Source organism: Crocuta crocuta, unplaced genomic scaffold (genome assembly GCF_008692635.1).
Source record: "Crocuta crocuta isolate KB4526 unplaced genomic scaffold, BGI_CrCroc_1.0 scaffold676, whole genome shotgun sequence".
Lineage (NCBI taxonomy): Eukaryota > Metazoa > Chordata > Mammalia > Carnivora > Hyaenidae > Crocuta > Crocuta crocuta.
The window spans coordinates 10,752-11,088 of NW_027529455.1; the positions used below are offsets into that span (position 1 = coordinate 10,752).

The 337-nt window shown below is 60.2% G+C and overlaps 1 protein-coding gene across 1 annotated transcript in view; it reads left to right on the forward strand.

The window, feature by feature from the left end:
* The first annotated feature begins 108 nt into the window (after window positions 1-108).
* TSC22D3 (TSC22 domain family member 3) overlaps window positions 109-337 on the forward strand; it is a 59,806-nt gene continuing 59,577 nt past the window's right edge. The window contains exon 1 of the mRNA XM_077760771.1: window positions 109-313. Coding sequence (XP_077616897.1) covers window positions 198-313 — 116 coding nt within the window. The 5' untranslated portion in view covers window positions 109-197. The remainder of the gene's footprint in view (window positions 314-337) is intronic.

The following is a 337-nucleotide window of genomic DNA, read 5'->3' on the forward strand; positions in this document are numbered from 1 at the left end:
AGTCCAAGACCGACTGCCGCTCACCTGTCGGTCTCGACTGCTGTAACTGCTGCCTGGACCTGGCCCACCGAAGCGGGCTCCAGAGCGACAGCAGCGGAGGGAATAACAGCCCGCACAGCCCTACCGTGAGCAACTTTCGGCAGCTGCAGGAGAAGCTGGTCTTAGAGAACCTCAACACCGACAAGCTCAAGAGCATAATGCGGCAGGATTCGCTGGAGCCAGTGCTGCGGGACCCCTGCTACCTGATCAACGAGGGCATCTGCAACCGCAACATCGACCAGACCATGCTGTCCATCCTGCTCTTCTTCCACAGGTGGGTGCCTGGGCTTACGGATGG